Consider the following 19,328-nt stretch of genomic DNA (forward strand, 5'->3'; position numbering starts at 1 on the left):
ACATGCAAGTTTTGAAAGTGGATTCAGAAATAACAGTAATGTACAAAATAATTACAGTTTTTTTTATTATTCTTCCTTTTCTTAGCACCCTTTTGTGTGTGTATGTGTGTGTGTGTGTGTGTGTGTTCTGGCAATGCTTACTTAATGGGGACATGGCTCTGTTTACAGTCACCTTTAGGGGACCTCTGACGGTATGGGGACAAAAAAACAAGTCCCCTAAAGGGAAATCTTTTTAAATGATAGTCAGATCCATTCTGAAGATGCCTAAGTGATTTTTAAGCTTTGGCCCATAAAACATGTTTGAGTGTGAGACATTTGCACAGCAGCCCCCTCATGGGGCTGTAGCTGGTACTGCACTCGCTGCTTTTTTTTTGTTTTTTTAAATGGTCCTCAGTATTCACGTACAAATTTGTGTGAATTATGCAAAATCATTAAAATTTTTGTCCCCATGAACCATATTAAGTCTTTTTCCCCAGGGTCCCCAGTAAGAATGATCAGCACATTACTTCATCAATCCAGAGATTTAAAGACGTGTATGAGCTAACTGGGCTAGTGGACATTTTACCTCTTTTTGTTATGCCTCCACAACCTGTAGAAAGGCTGGTCCCCACAAGTCATGATCAAAAACTTGGTCCCCATTCCAAATGATAACCAGAATGTGTGTGTGTGTGTATCTTTAAACAAGCACCATTGGTTCCGGTACAGCACCTTTCAGATCCAGAGAGGAGGTCCGTGTCCACCTGTGTCGCCTCACCTCCTCAGCGAAATGTCCTTCACCTTGTTTTTGCTGGTGCAACATACAGACACGGAGAGGACATGTTTGCTACACTCGTTCAAAACTTGCATGTGGCGAAGGAAATGGAGGGAGGGGGGAGGAGGGAGAGGCGGTGGGGTTAAGTCCCCATCAAGTCCTTTTTTTTTTTTTTTTTGGTTTCCTTATCTCGTGTGGTTTTATTTAGCCAAGGAAGCAGACGGGCCCGACTTCGAAGCCGAACTTCTGATTGGGGTCCCCGAAGTCGGTCAACATGACGTCGATGATCGGGACCTGATCGATTTTGGGAGTGTTGATCTCCATCACAGTCTTTCCGTAGCCCTTCCTCGTCTGCAAAAGAGACGACAACAATCAGTCGAGGGAGGGAAAACACGGGATAAATACCATTATCTCATGGAGGAAGATTGCTATTCTAAACATTTTTTTAATGGGGGACTCCTAAACAGGAAGTGCTTAAAGTTCAGTAAAGGGGTGTCAAAGCTGGATTTTTGTTTCATCTGACATCACATGGTCAAAGATAAAACCTTCTGGAGGAAAGTTCTGTGGTCAGATGAAACAAAAATGGAGCTATTTGGCCACAATACCCAGCAAAATTTGGAGGAGAAAAGGTGAGGCCTTTAATCCCAGGAACACAATTCCTACCGTCACGCATGGTGGTGGTAGTATTATGCTCTGGGCCTGTTTTGCTGCCAATGGAACTGCTGCTTTAAATGAGACAATGAAAAAGGAGGATTACCTCCAAATTCTTCAGGACAAGCTAAAATCATCAGACCTGTCTCCCATTGAAAATGTGTGGCCCATTAAGAAGCCTAAAATAGCACAACAGACTGTTGAACAACTTAAGCTGTACATCAAGCAAGAATGGGAAAGAATTTCCACCTGAGAAGCTTCAAAAATGTGTCTCCTCAGTTCCCAAACGTTTACTGAGTGTTGTTAAAAGGAAAGGCCATGTAACACAGTGGTAAAAATGCCCCTGTGACAACTTTTTTGCAATGTGTTGCTGCCATTAAATTCTAAGTTAATGGTTATTTGCAAAAACAAATTTAGTTTCTCAGTCCTTCAGTGACAATAACACCTGGTAGTGATACCTAAGATGCTAATAAATGCAGTTTATTTGCCATAAAAGATGTGATTATTAATTTAGGGGAGCGACGCCACACTGTTTTCTCTGTGTAACATGTTTAGCATCGTCCTCTAGTGATAATAACACCTGGTAGTGATACCTAAGATGCTAAGAAATGCAGTTTATTTGTCATAAAAGATGTGATTATTAATTTAGGGGAACGACGCCACACTGTTTTCTCTGTGTAACATGTTTAGCTTCGTCCTCCAGTGATAATAACACCTGGTAGTGATACCTAAGATGCTAAGAAATGCTGTTTATTTGCCATAAAAGATGTAATTATTAGTTTAGGGGAGCGACGCCACACTGTTTTCTCTGTGTAACATGTTTAGCATCGTCCTCCAGTGATAATAACACCTGGTAGTGATACCTAAGATGCTAAGAAATGCTGTTTATTTGCCATAAAAGATGTAATTATTAGTTTAGGGGAGCGATGCCACACTGTTTTCTCTGTGTAACATATTTAGCATCGTCCTCCAGTGATAATAACACGTGGTAGTGATACCTAAGATGCTAAAAAATGCAGTTTATTTGCCATAAAAGATATGATTATTAATTTAGGGGAGATACGCCACACTGTTTTCTCTGTGTAACATGTTTAGCATCGTCCTCCAGTGATAATAACACCTGGTAGTGATACTAAGAAATGCAGTTTATTTGCCATAAAAGATGTGATTAATTTAGGGGAGCGACGCAACACTGTTTTCTCTGTGTAACATGTTTAGCGTCGTCCTCCAGTGATAATAACACCTGGTAGTGATACCTAAAATGCTAAGAAATACAGTTTATTTGCCATAAAAGATGTGATTATTAATTTAGGGGAGCGACGCCACACTGTTTTCTCTGTGTAACATGTTTAGCATCGTCCTCCAGTGATAATAACACCTGGTAGTGATACCTAAGATGCTAAGAAATGCAGTTTATTTGCCATAAAAGATGTGATTATTAATTTAGGGGAGCGACGCCACACTGTTTTCTCTGTGTAACATGTTTAGCATCGTCCTCCAGTGATAATAACACCTGGTAGTGATACTAAGAAATGCAGTTTATTTGCCATAAAGGATGTGATTATTAATTTAGGGGAGCGACACCACACTGTTTTCTCTGTGTAACATGTTTAGCATCGTCCTCCAGTGATAATAACACCTGATAGTGATACCTAAGATGCTAAGAAATGCAGTTTATTTGCCTTAAAAGATGTGATTATTAATTTAGGGGAGCGACGCCACACTGTTTTCTCTGTGTAACATGTTTAGCATCGTCCTCCAGTGATAATAACACCTGGTAGTGATACCTAAGATATTAAGAAATGCAGTTTATTTGCCACAAAAAATGTGATTATTAATTTAGGGGAACGACGCCACACTGTTTTCTCTGTGTAACATGTTTAGCGTCGTCCTCCAGTGATAATAACACCTGGTAGTGATACTAAGAAATGCAGTTTATTTGCCATAAAGGATGTGATTATTAATTTAGGGGAGCGACGCCACACTGTTTTCTCTGTGTAACATGTTTAGCATCGTCCTCTAGTGATAATAACACCTGGTAGTGATACCTAAGATGCTAAGAAATGCAGTTTATTTGTCATAAAAGATGTGATTATTAATTTAGGGGAACGACGCCACACTGTTTTCTCTGTGTAACATGTTTAGCTTCGTCCTCCAGTGATAATAACACCTGGTAGTGATACCTAAGATGCTAAGAAATGCTGTTTATTTGCCATAAAAGATGTAATTATTAGTTTAGGGGAGCGACGCCACACTGTTTTCTCTGTGTAACATGTTTAGCATCGTCCTCCAGTGATAATAACACCTGGTAGTGATACCTAAGAAATGCAGTTTATTTGCCATAAAAGATGTGATTAATTTAGGGGAGCGACGCAACACTGTTTTCTCTGTGTAACATGTTTAGCGTCGTCCTCCAGTGATAATAACACCTGGTAGTGATACCTAAAATGCTAAGAAATGCAGTTTATTTGCCATAAAAGATGTGATTATTAATTTAGGGGAGCGACGCCACACTGTTTTCTCTGTGTAACATGTTTAGCATCGTCCTCCAGTGATAATAACACCTGGTAGTGATACCTAAGATGCTAAGAAATGCAGTTTATTTGCCATAAAAGATGTGATTATTAATTTAGGGGAGCGACGCCACACTGTTTTCTCTGTGTAACATGTTTAGCATCGTCCTCCAGGGATAATAACACCTGGTAGTGATACCTAAGATGCTAATAAATGCAGTTTATTTGCCATAAAAGATGTGATTATTAATTTAGGGGAGCGACGCCACACTGTTTTCTCTGTGTAACATGTTTAGCATCGTCCTCCAGTGATAATAACACCTGGTAGTGATACTAAGAAATGCAGTTTATTTGCCATAAAGGATGTGATTATTAATTTAGGGGAGCGACGCCACACTGTTTTCTCTGTGTAACATGTTTAGCATCGTCCTCCAGTGATAATAACACCTGATAGTGATACCTAAGATGCTAAGAAATGCAGTTTATTTGCCTTAAAAGATGTGATTATTAATTTAGGGGAGCGACGCCACACTGTTTTCTCTGTGTAACATGTTTAGCATCGTCCTCCAGTGATAATAACACCTGGTAGTGATACCTAAGATGCTAAGAAATGCAGTTTATTTGCCATAAAAGATGTGATTATTAATTTAGGGGAGCGACGCCACACTGTTTTCTCTGTGTAACATGTTTAGCATCGTCCTCCAGTGATAATAACTCTTGGTAGTGATACCTAAGATATTAAGAAATGCAGTTTATTTGCCACAAAAAATGTGATTATTAATTTAGGGGAACGACGCCACACTGTTTTCTCTGTGTAACATGTTTAGCGTCGTCCTCCAGTGATAATAACACCTGGTAGTGATACTAAGAAATGCAGTTTATTTGCCATAAAGGATGTGATTATTAATTTAGGGGAGCGACGCCACACTGTTTTCTCTGTGTAACATGTTTAGCATCGTCCTCTAGTGATAATAACACCTGGTAGTGATACCTAAGATGCTAAGAAATGCAGTTTATTTGTCATAAAAGATGTGATTATTAATTTAGGGGAACGACGCCACACTGTTTTCTCTGTGTAACATGTTTAGCTTCGTCCTCCAGTGATAATAACACCTGGTAGTGATACCTAAGATGCTAAGAAATGCTGTTTATTTGCCATAAAAGATGTAATTATTAGTTTAGGGGAGCGACGCCACACTGTTTTCTCTGTGTAACATGTTTAGCATCGTCCTCCAGTGATAATAACACCTGGTAGTGATACCTAAGATGCTAAGAAATGCAGTTTATTTGCCATAAAAGATGTAATTATTAGTTTAGGGGAGCGATGCCACACTGTTTTCTCTGTGTAACATATTTAGCATCGTCCTCCAGTGATAATAACACGTGGTAGTGATACCTAAGATGCTAAAAAATGCAGTTTATTTGCCATAAAAGATATGATTATTAATTTAGGGGAGATACGCCACACTGTTTTCTCTGTGTAACATGTTTAGCATCGTCCTCCAGTGATAATAACACCTGGTAGTGATACTAAGAAATGCAGTTTATTTGCCATAAAAGATGTGATTAATTTAGGGGAGCGACGCAACACTGTTTTCTCTGTGTAACATGTTTAGCATCGTCCTCCAGTGATAATAACACCTGGTAGTGATACCTAAGATGCTAAGAAATGCAGTTTATTTGCCATAAAAGATGTGATTATTAATTTAGGGGAGCGACGCCACACTGTTTTCTCTGTGTAACATGTTTAGCATCGTCCTCCAGTGATAATAACACCTGGTAGTGATACCTAAGATGCTAAGAAATGCAGTTTATTTGCCATAAAAGATGTGATTATTAATTTAGGGGAGCGACGCCACACTGTTTTCTCTGTGTAACATGTTTAGCATCGTCCTCCAGTGATAATAACACCTGGTAGTGATACTAAGAAATGCAGTTTATTTGCCATAAAGGATGTGATTATTAATTTAGGGGAGCGACGCCACACTGTTTTCTCTGTGTAACATGTTTAGCATCGTCCTCCAGTGATAATAACACCTGATAGTGATACCTAAGATGCTAAGAAATGCAGTTTATTTGCCTTAAAAGATGTGATTATTAATTTAGGGGAGCGACGCCACACTGTTTTCTCTGTGTAACATGTTTAGCATCGTCCTCCAGTGATAATAACACCTGGTAGTGATACCTAAGATATTAAGAAATGCAGTTTATTTGCCACAAAAAATGTGATTATTAATTTAGGGGAACGACGCCACACTGTTTTCTCTGTGTAACATGTTTAGCGTCGTCCTCCAGTGATAATAACACCTGGTAGTGATACTAAGAAATGCAGTTTATTTGCCATAAAGGATGTGATTATTAATTTAGGGGAGCGACGCCACACTGTTTTCTCTGTGTAACATGTTTAGCATCGTCCTCTAGTGATAATAACACCTGGTAGTGATACCTAAGATGCTAAGAAATGCAGTTTATTTGTCATAAAAGATGTGATTATTAATTTAGGGGAACGACGCCACACTGTTTTCTCTGTGTAACATGTTTAGCTTCGTCCTCCAGTGATAATAACACCTGGTAGTGATACCTAAGATGCTAAGAAATGCTGTTTATTTGCCATAAAAGATGTAATTATTAGTTTAGGGGAGCGACGCCACACTGTTTTCTCTGTGTAACATGTTTAGCATCGTCCTCCAGTGATAATAACACCTGGTAGTGATACCTAAGAAATGCAGTTTATTTGCCATAAAAGATGTGATTAATTTAGGGGAGCGACGCAACACTGTTTTCTCTGTGTAACATGTTTAGCGTCGTCCTCCAGTGATAATAACACCTGGTAGTGATACCTAAAATGCTAAGAAATGCAGTTTATTTGCCATAAAAGATGTGATTATTAATTTAGGGGAGCGACGCCACACTGTTTTCTCTGTGTAACATGTTTAGCATCGTCCTCCAGTGATAATAACACCTGGTAGTGATACCTAAGATGCTAAGAAATGCAGTTTATTTGCCATAAAAGATGTGATTATTAATTTAGGGGAGCGACGCCACACTGTTTTCTCTGTGTAACATGTTTAGCATCGTCCTCCAGGGATAATAACACCTGGTAGTGATACCTAAGATGCTAATAAATGCAGTTTATTTGCCATAAAAGATGTGATTATTAATTTAGGGGAGCGACGCCACACTGTTTTCTCTGTGTAACATGTTTAGCATCGTCCTCCAGTGATAATAACACCTGGTAGTGATACTAAGAAATGCAGTTTATTTGCCATAAAGGATGTGATTATTAATTTAGGGGAGCGACGCCACACTGTTTTCTCTGTGTAACATGTTTAGCATCGTCCTCCAGTGATAATAACACCTGATAGTGATACCTAAGATGCTAAGAAATGCAGTTTATTTGCCTTAAAAGATGTGATTATTAATTTAGGGGAGCGACGCCACACTGTTTTCTCTGTGTAACATGTTTAGCATCGTCCTCCAGTGATAATAACACCTGGTAGTGATACCTAAGATGCTAAGAAATGCAGTTTATTTGCCATAAAAGATGTGATTATTAATTTAGGGGAGCGACGCCACACTGTTTTCTCTGTGTAACATGTTTAGCATCGTCCTCCAGTGATAATAACTCTTGGTAGTGATACCTAAGATATTAAGAAATGCAGTTTATTTGCCACAAAAAATGTGATTATTAATTTAGGGGAACGACGCCACACTGTTTTCTCTGTGTAACATGTTTAGCGTCGTCCTCCAGTGATAATAACACCTGGTAGTGATACTAAGAAATGCAGTTTATTTGCCATAAAGGATGTGATTATTAATTTAGGGGAGCGACGCCACACTGTTTTCTCTGTGTAACATGTTTAGCATCGTCCTCTAGTGATAATAACACCTGGTAGTGATACCTAAGATGCTAAGAAATGCAGTTTATTTGTCATAAAAGATGTGATTATTAATTTAGGGGAACGACGCCACACTGTTTTCTCTGTGTAACATGTTTAGCTTCGTCCTCCAGTGATAATAACACCTGGTAGTGATACCTAAGATGCTAAGAAATGCTGTTTATTTGCCATAAAAGATGTAATTATTAGTTTAGGGGAGCGACGCCACACTGTTTTCTCTGTGTAACATGTTTAGCATCGTCCTCCAGTGATAATAACACCTGGTAGTGATACCTAAGATGCTAAGAAATGCAGTTTATTTGCCATAAAAGATGTAATTATTAGTTTAGGGGAGCGATGCCACACTGTTTTCTCTGTGTAACATATTTAGCATCGTCCTCCAGTGATAATAACACGTGGTAGTGATACCTAAGATGCTAAAAAATGCAGTTTATTTGCCATAAAAGATATGATTATTAATTTAGGGGAGATACGCCACACTGTTTTCTCTGTGTAACATGTTTAGCATCGTCCTCCAGTGATAATAACACCTGGTAGTGATACTAAGAAATGCAGTTTATTTGCCATAAAAGATGTGATTAATTTAGGGGAGCGACGCAACACTGTTTTCTCTGTGTAACATGTTTAGCGTCGTCCTCCAGTGATAATAACACCTGGTAGTGATACCTAAGATGCTAAGAAATGCAGTTTATTTGCCATAAAGGATGTGATTATTAATTTAGGGGAGCGACGCCACACTGTTTTCTCTGTGTAACATGTTTAGCATCGTCCTCCAGTGATAATAACACCTGGTAGTGATACTAAGAAATGCAGTTTATTTGCCATAAAGGATGTGATTATTAATTTAGGGGAGCGACGCCACACTGTTTTCTCTGTGTAACATGTTTAGCATCGTCCTCCAGTGATAATAACACCTGGTAGTGATACTAAGAAATGCAGTTTATTTGCCATAAAGGATGTGATTATTAATTTAGGGGAGCGACGCCACACTGTTTTCTCTGTGTAACATGTTTAGCATCGTCCTCCAGTGATAATAACACCTGATAGTGATACCTAAGATGCTAAGAAATGCAGTTTATTTGCCTTAAAAGATGTGATTATTAATTTAGGGGAGCGACACCACAGTTTTCTCTGTGTAACATGTTTAGCATCGTCCTCCAGTGATAATAACACCTGGTAGTGATACCTAAGATGCTAAGAAATGCAGTTTATTTGCCTTAAAAGATGTGATTATTAATTTAGGGGAGCGACACCACAGTTTTCTCTGTGTAACATGTTTAGCATCGTCCTCCAGTGATAATAACACCTGGTAGTGATACCTCAGATGCTATGAAATGCAGTTTATTTGCCATAAAAGATGTGATTATTAATTTAGGGGAGCGACGCCACACTGTTTTCTCTGTGTAACATGTTTAGCATCGTCCTCTAGTGATAATAACACCTGGTAGTGATACCTAAGATGCTAAGAAATGCAGTTTATTTGCCATAAAAGATGTGATTATTAATTTAGGGGAGCGACACCACAGTTTTCTCTGTGTAACATGTTTAGCATCGTCCTCCAGTGATAATAACACCTGGTAGTGATACCTAAGATGCTATGAAATGCAGTTTATTTGCCATAAAAGATGTGATTATTAATTTAGGGGAGCGACGCCACACTGTTTTCTCTGTGTAACATGTTTAGCATCGTCCTCCAGTGATAATAACACCTGGTAGTGATACCTAAGATGCTAAGAAATGCAGTTTATTTTATGCCATAAAAGATGTGATGATTAATTTAGGGGAGATACGCCACACTGTTTTCTCTGTGTAACATGTTTAGCATTGTCCTCCAGTGATAATAACACCTGGTAGTGATACCTAAGATGCTAAGAAATGCAGTTTTTTTGGCCATAAAGATGTGATTAATTTAGGGGAGCGACGCCACACTGTTTTCTCTGTGTAACATGTTTAGCGTCATCCTCCAGTGATAATAACACATGGTAGTGATACCTAAGATGCTAAGAAATGCAGTTTATTTGCCATAAAAGATGTGATTATTAATTTAGGGGAGCGACGCTACACTGTTTTCTCTGTGTAACATGTTTAGCATCGTCCTCCAGGGATAATAACACCTGGTAGTGATACCTAAGATGCTAAGAAATGCAGTTTATTTGCCATAAAAGATGTGATTATTAATTTAGGGGAGCGACGCCACACTGTTTTCTCTGTGTAACATGTTTAGCATCGTCCTCCAGTGATAATAACACCTGGTAGTGATACTAAGAAATGCAGTTTATTTGCCATAAAGGATGTGATTATTAATTTAGGGGAGCGACGCCACACTGTTTTCTCTGTGTAACATGTTTAGCATCGTCCTCCAGTGATAATAACACCTGATAGTGATACCTAAGATGCTAAGAAATGCAGTTTATTTGCCTTAAAAGATGTGATTATTAATTTAGGGGAGCGACACCACAGTTTTCTCTGTGTAACATGTTTAGCATCGTCCTCCAGTGATAATAACACCTGGTAGTGATACCTCAGATGCTATGAAATGCAGTTTATTTGCCATAAAAGATGTGATTATTAATTTAGGGGAGCGACGCCACACTGTTTTCTCTGTGTAACATGTTTAGCATCGTCCTCCAGTGATAATAACACCTGGTAGTGATACTAAGAAATGCAGTTTATTTGCCATAAAGGATGTGATTATTAATTTAGGGGAGCGACGCCACACTGTTTTCTCTGTGTAACATGTTTAGCATCGTCCTCCAGTGATAATAACTCTTGGTAGTGATACCTAAGATATTAAGAAATGCAGTTTATTTGCCACAAAAGATGTGATTATTAATTTAGGGGAGCGACGCCACACTGTTTTCTCTGTGTAACATGTTTAGCATCGTCCTCCAGTGATAATAACACCTGGTAGTGATACCTAAGATGCTAAGAAATGCAGTTTTTTTGGCCATAAAGATGTGATTAATTTAGGGGAGCGACGCCACACTGTTTTCTCTGTGTAACATGTTTAGCATCGTCCTCCAGTGATAATAACACCTGGTAGTGATACCTAAGATGCTAAGAAATGCAGTTTTTTTGGCCATAAAGATGTGATTAATTTAGGGGAGCGACGCCACACTGTTTTCTCTGTGTAACATGTTTAGCATCGTCCTCCAGTGATAATAACACCTGGTAGTGATACCTAAGATGCTAAGAAATACAGTTTATTTGCCATAAAAGATGTGATTATTAATTTAGGGGAGCGACGCCACTGTTTTCTCTGTGTAACATGTTTAGCGTCGTCCTCCAGTGATAATAACACCTGGTAGTGATACCTAAGATGCTAAGAAATGCAGTTTATTTGCCATAAAAGATGTGATTATTAATTTAGGGGAGCGACGCCACACTGTTTTCTCTGTGTAACATGTTTAGCATCGTCCTCCAGTGATAATAACACCTGGTAGTGATACTAAGAAATGCAGTTTATTTGCCATAATAAATGTGATTATTAATTTAGGGGGGGATACGCCACACTGTTTTCTCTGTGTAACATGTTTAGCATCGTCCTCCAGTGATAATAACACCTGGTAGTGATACCTCAGATGCTATGAAATGCAGTTTATTTGCCATAAAAGATGTGATTATTAATTTAGGGGAGCGACGCCACACTGTTTTCTCTGTGTAACATGTTTAGCATCGTCCTCCAGTGATAATAACTCTTAGTAGTGATACTTAAGATGCAAGTTGAAAATGATTTGCAAATCATTGTATTGTTTTTATTTACGAATTATACAACGTACCAACTTCACTGGTTTTGGGGTTTTGTATCACGCCATGATTCTACCAGTCCTCCAAGCCGACCCCTGAGCTAAAACGAGTGAGAAAAAAACCCCCCTGTGCAGAACCACAAAGTCTGAACAGTCCGGCCTTACCGCACATCCGTCTGAGAGGGCCTTGATGTAGGGATTGTTGTCGTACGACATCTCCTCGTCATTAGCGCCCAGGAATCGCAGCGACTTGTCGTAGCCGCCGCTGGCGGCGTCGTACCAGGCGGCGGACTGGTGGCAGCTGTAGGTGAAGTTCTGCCTGGCCGAAGCGGTCAGTAGTCTGAGGAAGGTCATCTGTACCAAGTTGATGGAGTTGCCCTCCGCGTCCACGTAGGAAAGCTGCGGCGAAAAGGGGCGGAGCACAGAAAACAATCATAACAACGTTCTCTGAAGTGAACATATTTTTTTACACTGAGATCTGCTCCATTTGCAGACTCACTTTACTACAAGGTCAAACACGGCTGTGCCTAAAACCACAGTTACTACTTTTAACAAAAAGCTGCATTCAGTTTGTGTGTCCCGGGCTTCTAAAACAGAAAGTCGACCTTCTTTTCCACCACAAGACAGCAGTTTGATCGAGCAGCACTCACATGGTTTACGACAGGACTCTTTTTACGTGTTCAAGGGCAACATGTTTGTTTTGTTTTTATTAGTACAGCAAGGTTTGGAAGTCGAAAGGGGATTGAACCGGCTGGACCGTGAATTGAAAGCAGATACTGTATTTTCCGGACTATAAGGCACACTTTTATTCCTCAAAACCGGAGTAATTCTGGTTGTGCTTACCGACCTCAAAGCAATTTTATTTGGTACATGGTGAAATGATAAGTGTGACAGTCACACATAAGAGATACGTGTAGACTGCAATATGACCCAAGTAAACAACTGCTTTCTACTCCGCTGCTCCCAGTCTGTGGAACGCTCTCCCTGACCACCTGAGGGCACCACAGACTGTGGATGCTTTTAAAAAAGGCTTAAAATTTTTTTTTTTTTTTTTAAAAAGCCTTTTTTTTAGATATATGCATACTAGTTCCAGCTATTTGGTTGTTCTAGTTTTTATTTTTACCGTATTTTTCGGAGTATAAGTCGCTCCGGACTATAAGTCGCACCGGCCGAAAATGCATAATAAAGAAGGAAAAAAACATATGTAAGTCGCACTGGAGTATAAGTCGCATTTTTGGGGGAAATTATTTGATAAAAGCCAACACCAAGAATAGACATTTGAAAGGCAATTTAAAATAAATAAAGAATAGTGAACAACAGGCTGAATAAGTGTACGTTATATGAGGCATAAATAACCAACTGGTATGTTAACGTAACATATTATGGTAAGAGTCATTCAAATAACTATAACATATAGAACATGCTATACGTTTACCAAACAATCTGTCACTCCTAATCGCTAAATCCCATGAAATCTTATACGTCTAGTCTCTTACGTGAATGAGCGAAATAATATTATTTGATATTATACGCTAATGTGTTAATAATTTCACACATAAGTCGCTCCTGAGTATGTCGCACCCCCGGCCAAACTGTGGAAAACACTGCGACTTATAGTATGAAAAATACGGTATTTATTTTTTATTATCTTTTTTTTTTTTTTTTTTTAATACACAGTAGCACTTTGAGGTTGTTTACTCAATGTAAAGTGCTTTTTACAAATAAAATCTATTATTATTATTAACACCAACACTTCATATGTTCCATTGAAAATATAGAACATTACACACGGTGCTCAAAAATCGATCAAAATGTTTTAGTACGACTTCGGTAAGCTACACTATATTGCCAAAAGTATTTGGCCACCTGCCTTGACTCACATATGAACTTGAAGTGCCATCCCATTCCTAACCCATAGGGTTCAATATGATGTGGGTCCACCTTTTGCAGCTATTACAGCTTCAACTCTTCTGGGAAGGCTGTCCACAAGGTTGCGGAGAGTGTTTATAGGAATTTTCCACCATTCTTCCAAAAGCGCATTGGTGAGGTCGAGAAGGCCTGGCTCTCACTCTCTGTTCTAATTCATCCCAAAGGTGTTCTATCGGGTTCAGGTCAGGACTCTGTGCAGGCCAGTCAAGTTCATCCACACCAGACTCTGTCATCCATGTCTTTATGGACCTTGCTTTGTGCACTGGTGCACAGTCATGTTGGAAGAGGAAGGGGCTCGCTCCAAACTGTTCCCACAAGGTTGGGAGCATGGAATTGTCCAAAATGTTTTGGTATCCTGGAGCATTTAAAGTTCCTTTCACTGAAACTAAGGGGCCAAGACCACCTCCCGAAAAACAACCCCACACCATAATTCTGATCATTTGGATGGGTGGCCAAATACTTTTGGCAATATAGTGTATGAAGCCGCACCGCTTGATGGATTGTACTGTGCTTCAACATAGGAGCATTATTATGGTGTGTGTATAAAGTAAGACATATTATCTGGTGTTTTGTTTCGCAATATTATGCAAAAGCAACTTTTCTTACCTTCTGGTACCTGCTGATGTGTATTTGGGATCTGCATAAGTCCTGAAAATGTTCGCGAGTCCGCCTTTGTAGTCCGTGTCGACACCGTAGTCGATAAGCTTCTTCTTTTTCTCTATCTTCTTGTTATGTGACATTCATCCTCCACTGTTGCCGTTTCTAATATAAAGTAGTGTAAAGTTCTTACTTATATCTGTCAGTAAACTCGCCATGAAAGCACTAAAACATACCGGTGTAGTGAGTTTATATTATTCACCCAAGGGACTTTAGTTATTAGAGAGTTCCGGTCTTGACAGTTTTTCACGGGACACATTTCGGGCGTTGTTGTTGCACTAGTGAGCCACGGATGAGGAGATGCTGCTCCGTTATTGATTGAAGTAAAGTCTGAATGTCATTAAAACAGTTAGCGCCATCTTTTGACACTTCTTCCACTCCCGTCCTTGCACGCTACACCGCTACAACAAAGATGACGATGAGAAGACGCTGTCCAAGGTGAGCCATGTAAATAAAACAGCGCATCCTGAAGCGACTGTCAGAAAGCGACTTGAAGATGATGTGTGAAACATCATCTATGCAACATTTTGACCAAAGAACCACCATTACATGTTATGTAGACCACAATTTAGAAAAAAAAAAAATGACCCCTTTAATGCGCCCTATAATCCGGAAAATAAACCTGACTAGACCCGCTCATCGGCAGTGCGCCTTATAATCCGGTGCGCCCTATGGTCCGGAAAATACGGTGGTAGGAGTGTTTTGCACGCTTTGCCTATTAGCTGATTTGGATAATGTACGATATCTGCACGAATCGTGAATCTGATGAAGTGGAATTAATCAAAGAACAAAGGTAGGTATGGAAAAACACCAACGTATTTCTGATGATCTATCAGGAATTGACCAATGCTGTCTTTAAGTTGAAGTGCAGTGGTAATGGGTTATTTGGCGACACCTCGAGACCACTTCAAGACAAACTCATTGGAATGAACTAAATTATAGCCCTATAAATAATAAATGCATAATAATAAATTAATAAACTAATACATTGAATGTGTATATATATATACAAATACATATATATATATATATATATATATATATGTATATATATATATATATATATATATATATATATATATATATATATATATATATATATATATATATATATATATATATATATATATATATATATACATATACATAAAGTGTGTATATACACTAAACAAAAACATAAACGCAACACTTTTGTTTTTTCTCCCATTTTCCATGAGTTGAACTCAAAGATCTAAAACGTTTACTATATACACAAAAGACCTATTCCTCTCAAATATTGACAAATCTGTCTAAATCTGTGTTAGTTCCTTGCCAAGATAAAATTTGCGACATCTGTGGCATTGTGCTGTGTGATAAAACGTCACATTTCAGAGTGGCCTTTTATCGTGGGCAGCCTAAGGCACACCTGTGCAATAATCATGCTGTTTAATCAGCGTCTTGACATGCCACATCTGTGAGGTGGGACAGAGTATCTTGGCAAAGAAGAAATGCTCACTAACACAGATTTAGACAGACTTGTGAACAACATTCGAGAGGAATAGGTCTATTGTGTATATAGCAAAAGTTTTAGATCAAGTTTTAGTTCAACTCATGGAAAATGGAAGTAAAAACAAAAGCGTTGCGTTAATATTTTAGTTTAGTGTATATATATGTGTGTGTGTGTGTATGTATATGTGTGTGTAAACATGTATATATGTATATACATAATGTGTGTATATATACATATATGTGTGTGTATATTTATATAACATGTATTTATGTATATAAATATAACATATAGTATACATTGTACAGTATATGTATAATGTATATGTATACACTTATGTCTATACATACACATATATATGTATATATGTAATGCATACTGTACGTGTACATCTATATAATGTATATATATATATATATATACACACACGCGTGTATATATATGTGTGTATACATGTATATATGTGTGTATATATGTGTGTGTGTGTATATATATATATATATATATACACTGTATATTTATATATATATATATATATGTATATGTGTGTGTATATATATAATGTGTGTATATATACATATATGTGTGTGTATATTTATATAACGTGTATTTATGCAGATGTATAATATATAGTATACACAGTACGGTATATGTATAATGTATGTGTATACACTTATGTCTATACATACACATATATGTGCGTGTATATTTGTATAATGTGTATTTATGTATATATATAATATATAGTATACATAGTACGGTATATGTATAATGGAAATGTGTATATGTATACACTTATGTCTATACTTACACATATATATGTATATATATATATGTAATGCATACTGTATGTGTACATCTATATAATGTATATATATATATATATATACATGTGTGTGTATAAATGTGTGTATATATGTGTGTATATATGTACAGTATATATATATATATAATGTGTGTATATATGTGTGTATATATGTACAGTATATATATATATATATATATAATGTGTGTATGTATATACATATTGTATATATGTGTGTGTATATTTATATAATGTGTATATATGTACATATAATATATAGTGTATGTATAACATATATGTGTACACTTATGTCTATATATACACATATATAAGTATATATATGTAATGCATATGTGTACATCTATATAATGTATATATAAATGTGTGCGTGTGTATATATGTGTGTACATGTATATATATATGTGTGTGTATATTTATAAAATGTGTATATATGTACATATATATACGTATATAATATATAGTATACATAGTATATGTATAATGTATATGTATACACATATGTCTATACATACATATATATGTATATATGTGATGCATGTGTGTACATTTATATAATATATATATATATATATATATATATATATATATATATATATATATATATATATATATAGTGCAATTTTATTCAGTTAGCTGTAGGTGGTTGATGAAAAGCAGAGCAAATACTTACTATTTTACCACGCTTAAATTCACTGAACCACGACCCAGGAACTTCTTTGGGCCATGAAGATATTCTGACCTGTGGAGGAACAAAGACTGCTGAAATATCCCTGAAAACCTTGTTTAAACTACTGTTCTCTTGGCGTGACACAATTTGTGACACCAGATAACTTTCACTTGTCGTCTCAGCCCTGAAGCCACGGTGCAGCGGGCTAATGAGACATCATGTTGATAATGTCATGAGTAAGAACAGAATAAATGCAAGAACATCCTACCCCGTTGGACTTCTTATCGGGGTGGATGCAGGTTTCTCCTCCGGCCGTGAAGTTGCAGTAGACTTTGAAGGAATCCCCTGAGCAACCTTGGTTGGGATCAATCCAGTATTCACCTGAGAAGGATCAAGAAGACGTCTTGGAATACTGAGAGATGATGTCATTGAACAAGGTGTTTACAGGACAAGGTGACAGTATTACAGGGCATTAACACTCTATGACACAGGTGTCAAAGTCAAGGCCCGGGGGCCAGATTTGGCCCACGACATCATTTTATCTGGCTCACAAACACCTGGAAATTATATGAACTTCATATTTTCTCACTTGATTTTTTTCATTTTAACAGAAAAATATATATGTACTGCTTGAAATTGCATGCCTTTTAAACTTTAATAGTATCCAATATTGCAACAAATATTACAGAATATTATCATACTTTCCAAACATGTTTTCATCTAAATAAACATACTTAACTTTACGGCAAACTACCCATCAAATTAATAAAAATGACAATAAATGTTGATTTTATCTGGCCCGCGAACACCTGGAAATGATATGAACTTAATATTTTCTCACTAAATGTCATTGATTTTTTTAATTTTGAGACAATCCAATTTTAAAACAATCCATTCTCCCTTTTCTGTCTACACACTATGTCTGCTTGTAAGTACTCTGTGTGTGTGCGCTGCCGAACATGCTCCTCTGCTCGTAAAACCAGCAATGTCACAACGCGGGAACCGGTACTTTTCAAACAGTATAGTACCGTTTTTGATTCATTAGTACCGCGATACTATACTAGTACCGGTATACCGTACAACCCTATTACACATTATTGTGGACTATGGTGGACGCTCCAAAGTGTGACCTCAGCAAATCTTACAAAACCTATTCAGTTTCCGGACTTACCATCAGGGAATTCTGGGTGGCTGAGCTGCAGGTCTTTGCATGTCCTGGCTGGGTTGTTCTGCGTGCCCATGGGGTATTTCATACGCTCAATATCTTGCTTGAGGTTGTTGAGCGAGCCAAAGACGTCCTCCATGCCCTCGCCGTAGTCCATGAAAGTGCCGGCGGCGTCGGACTGCATGTCGCTGGAGCGCTTGGTCTTCTTGGGGGAGCGGACGGGTAGAGGCTGGATGACCTCACCTGGCGGACCCTATGGAGTGCGTTCATCACGTTTAGTCTGGGAAACGTGTTTGGTGTGTTGGTGAAATGGTTTACTCACAGGAGGACCTGGAGGACCAAGGGAACCTGTGTCTCCTTTGGAGCCGGCTGGACCCTGAGGAACACATGAATCACGTTAACCAAGTTGGACAAACAAGTGGTATCTCGGGGTATTCAAAACCACTCACAGATGAACCCTTAGCTCCCTTAGGACCTTGAGGACCCTGAGTGAGACAAAACAGAAGGACATCAGTTCGGCAAAATCCTTCCCTTTGTTGAAATCTAAGTGAACGGACTCACAGGTAGACCAGGAGGTCCAGGGGGCCCGAGAGGACCTGACGACCCACCGATACCCTATGAGAAGATAAGATGGAGGCAACTGTGAATTCACCAGCATTAGTCCACATGGTCGAGCATAAAATGTATTATATTTGTCGACAGTAGTCGTGACGTCATCACTCGTGTTTACAATTTTGAATTTGTTTCTTTCTGTGCCGATGATTTTGCCGTTGTCCCGGTCATACTTGCCAACCTTGACACCTCCGAATTCGGGAGATGAGGGGGCGCGGCGGGGTTGAGGTGGGCGGGGTTGGTGTTTGGTGGTAGCGGGGGGTGTATATTGTAACGTCCCGGAAGAGTTAGTGCTGCAAGGGGTTCTGGGTATTTGTTCTGTTGTGTTACGGTGCAGATGTTCTCCCGGAATGTGTTTGTCATTCTTGTTTGGGGTTGAGGTGGGCGGGGTTGGGGGGGAATTTGGTGGTAGCGGGGGGTGTATAT

At 38.3% G+C, this 19,328-nt stretch overlaps 1 protein-coding gene across 3 annotated transcripts in view; it reads right to left on the reverse strand.

The window, feature by feature from the left end:
- col11a1a (collagen, type XI, alpha 1a) overlaps positions 1–19,328 on the reverse strand; it is a 243,243-nt gene that overhangs the window by 518 nt on the left and 223,397 nt on the right. For all 3 annotated transcript variants that reach the window (XM_061965881.2, XM_061965879.2, XM_061965880.2), the window contains 8 exons: positions 18,852–18,905; positions 18,740–18,775; positions 18,613–18,666; positions 18,297–18,543; positions 17,394–17,506; positions 17,129–17,197; positions 11,726–11,959; positions 1–1,102 (listed from right to left, as the gene is read on the reverse strand). The exon at positions 1–1,102 is cut by the window's left edge and continues 518 nt beyond it. In XM_061965881.2, the coding sequence (XP_061821865.1) occupies positions 956–1,102; positions 11,726–11,959; positions 17,129–17,197; positions 17,394–17,506; positions 18,297–18,543; positions 18,613–18,666; positions 18,740–18,775; positions 18,852–18,905 (954 nt within the window). In that variant the 3' untranslated portion in view covers positions 1–955. The remainder of the gene's footprint in view (positions 1,103–11,725; positions 11,960–17,128; positions 17,198–17,393; positions 17,507–18,296; positions 18,544–18,612; positions 18,667–18,739; positions 18,776–18,851; positions 18,906–19,328) is intronic.

This window comes from Nerophis lumbriciformis, linkage group LG07 (assembly GCF_033978685.3).
Source record: "Nerophis lumbriciformis linkage group LG07, RoL_Nlum_v2.1, whole genome shotgun sequence".
NCBI classification, from domain to species: Eukaryota; Metazoa; Chordata; class Actinopteri; order Syngnathiformes; family Syngnathidae; genus Nerophis; species Nerophis lumbriciformis.